General features: G+C 53.6%; 1 protein-coding gene across 3 annotated transcripts in view; it reads right to left on the minus strand.

Annotated features, from left to right (window-relative positions):
- Nucleotides 1-212: 212 nt before the first annotated feature.
- The window catches only part of LOC143282459 (uncharacterized), an 80,761-nt gene continuing 78,275 nt past the window's right edge, over nt 213-2,698 (minus strand). For all 3 annotated transcript variants that reach the window (XM_076588104.1, XM_076588103.1, XM_076588102.1), the window contains one exon: nt 213-2,698. This exon is cut by the window's right edge and continues 332 nt beyond it. In XM_076588104.1, the coding sequence (XP_076444219.1) occupies nt 2,025-2,698 (674 nt within the window). In that variant the 3' untranslated portion in view covers nt 213-2,024.

The following is a 2,698-nucleotide window of genomic DNA, read 5'->3' on the forward strand; positions in this document are numbered from 1 at the left end:
TGTCCTGTTCACTGCAACCTATCCTGATTTCCCTTCCGTGAATTTTCACTTTATACTTCACAAACTATGTTCACAGTTTCCGTAACAACAACAACAACAACACACACACACACACACACACCCCTCCCCCTCCTCCCCACTGCCCCCCCTCACTCCCCCGCCCCCCCCCCCCCACACACACACACACCCACTGTGCTGTAATCCAAGCCCAATTTAGGCAGAACAGCATCCTTCAGTCGGAATTCAATTAACATAATCGTCACGTTTTGATTCAAATGAATCGTCACTCTCGAGGCTATTTAAATTAATGCAACACCCTTGCTCTCACTACAGCATCCTTCACGTGTTATTCAGTCAACCATCCATAACCATTACACTGTGCTCACAGTACCCTGTTGCGTGCGCTTCGCTCATTCAAAACACCGTTAACACACTGAGCACACCATCACTGCTGAAGCATCATCCTTGGCATGTTTAAAGACATCCTTCACGTGCTATTCAGTCATAACCATTACACTGTGCTTCAAAGTATCCCGCGACATGCATTTCGCTTATCAGTTTCAGTTTCAGTAGCTCAAGGAGGCGTCACTGCGTTCGGACAAAACCATATACGCTACACCACACATCTGCCAAGCAGATGCCTGACCAGCAGCGTAACCCAACGCGCTTAGTCAGGCCTTGAGAAGAAAAAAAAAGAAAAAAAAAGAAAAAAGAAAAAAAAAGAAAAAAGAAAAAAAAGGGGAATAACTAATAGATAAGCTTACATAAATAAATAAATAAGAACTATAATATAGAAAAAGGTAGTAGTAGTAGTAGTAGTAGTAGTAGTAGTAGTAGTAGTAATAATAATATCAAAAACGCCATAATGAATTATAACACTGACGAATGGAAGCATCATCCTTGCTTCTTTTAAAGCATCCTCCACGTGTTATTCAGTCACAACCATTGCGTTGTGCTCACAGTATCCCACGGCATGCGGTTCGCTAATTCAAAACACCATTACACTCCCCCACACCATCACCAATGAAGCTAGCAACATTCTTGTTTCTTTTAAAAGCATCCTTCAAGTGTTATTCAGTCACAACCATTACGCTGTGCTTCACAGTATCCCGTTGTATGCGCTTCGCTAATTCAAAACACCATTACACTGCACGCACCACCACCATCACTGACGCACGCACCATCCTTGCATCCATCACACGTGTCATCAAGCAATAACCATGACGCTGTGCTCACAGAATCCTGCATGCGTGACCACACCACCACACTGAACCATCATCATTGCTCTTTAAAAGCATCCCCCACGTGTTATTCAGTGATAACCATCAGGCTCCGCTCGCAGTGTCTCGCCTTGTTCAAAGCACTCTGTCGTTGACCACACCACTGCTCAAGCATCACCACGCTCTGCGCACACCATCCCTCACGTGAGCGCGTGCTCCACCTCACCATCCGTCACGTGAGCACGCGCTCCACCTCACCAGCCCTCACGTGCGCGCGTGCTGCGCCTCACCAGTCGTCACGTGAGCGCATGCTTCAACCTCATTATCCCTCTCACAATGAGCGCGTGCTCCAACCCCACAATCCCGTACGTGAGCGCGACCTACACTTCACAACGCCTCTCGTGAGCACGTGCTCCACCTGCAATCCCTCACAATGAGCACGTGCTCCACTTACAATCCCTCACAATGAGCACGTGCTCCACCTGCAATCCCTCACAATGAGCACGTGCTCCACTTACAATCCCTCACAATGAGCACGTGCTCCACCTGCAATCCCTCACAATGAGCACGTGCTCCACCTGCAATCCCTCACAATGAGCACGTGCTCCACCTAATCCCTCACAATGAGCACGTGCTCCACCTCAATATCCCTCACGTCAGCTCGTGCTGCACGCCACAATCCCCCATGTGAGCGCGCGCTCTGCCTTAGAAATCCTCATGTGACCGTGTGCTTTCCAACCTCACCCTCCCTCACGTGAGCGCGTGCTCCGCCTCATGTCAGCGCATGCTGCACTTCAGCATCCCTCACGTGAGCGCGTGCTCCACCTCCATGTCGCAGTACTTGTAGCAGCAGTTGCAGGAGGTGAAGAGACCGTGGCGGAACTCCATGCCCAGCATCCACACGGCCGGGAAGAAGACGGACTCCACCGTCCGGAGCACCTCCAGCACGTGGCGCACGGGCCGCTCGCGGCGACACCACGCGCCGTCGCCCTGACACTGCACGCTCAGCGACAGCTCCACGAGGAAGGGTAGGTTGAAGCCCAGCGAGATCAGTCCGGCGAAGAAGGTGTCAGCAAACTCGTGCGTCAGGAAGACGCCCCGACTCCGCGCCAGGATGGTCCGCACGGCGACGCGGTCGTCCGGAGGCCGGCAGCAGTAGGCGGCCAGCATCAGGAGCAAGGAGCCCGCCAGGACGGCGAGGGGCAGGTACCCGTACACCCCGACCAGCAGCACCAGGGTGGACACGTGCCAGGGCTCCTCCACGCAGGGCGGCGAGAAGGCCCCGCTGGAGGTGACGAAGCGGAGGAGGAAGACGGGCACCAGCGCCGTCAGACCCACCCCCCAGGGCAGCAGCACCCCCAGGAGCACCGTCCGCCTCCTCCGCCGACCCGCCGAGGCGTCGTCGCACATCATGGTCAGGGCGTATTCTATGCACAGCACCGACAGCGTCAGGGCGGCGATGGTGGGCATGACGAACT

Source organism: Babylonia areolata, chromosome 5 (assembly GCF_041734735.1).
Source record: "Babylonia areolata isolate BAREFJ2019XMU chromosome 5, ASM4173473v1, whole genome shotgun sequence".
Classification (NCBI taxonomy): domain Eukaryota; kingdom Metazoa; phylum Mollusca; class Gastropoda; order Neogastropoda; family Buccinidae; genus Babylonia; species Babylonia areolata.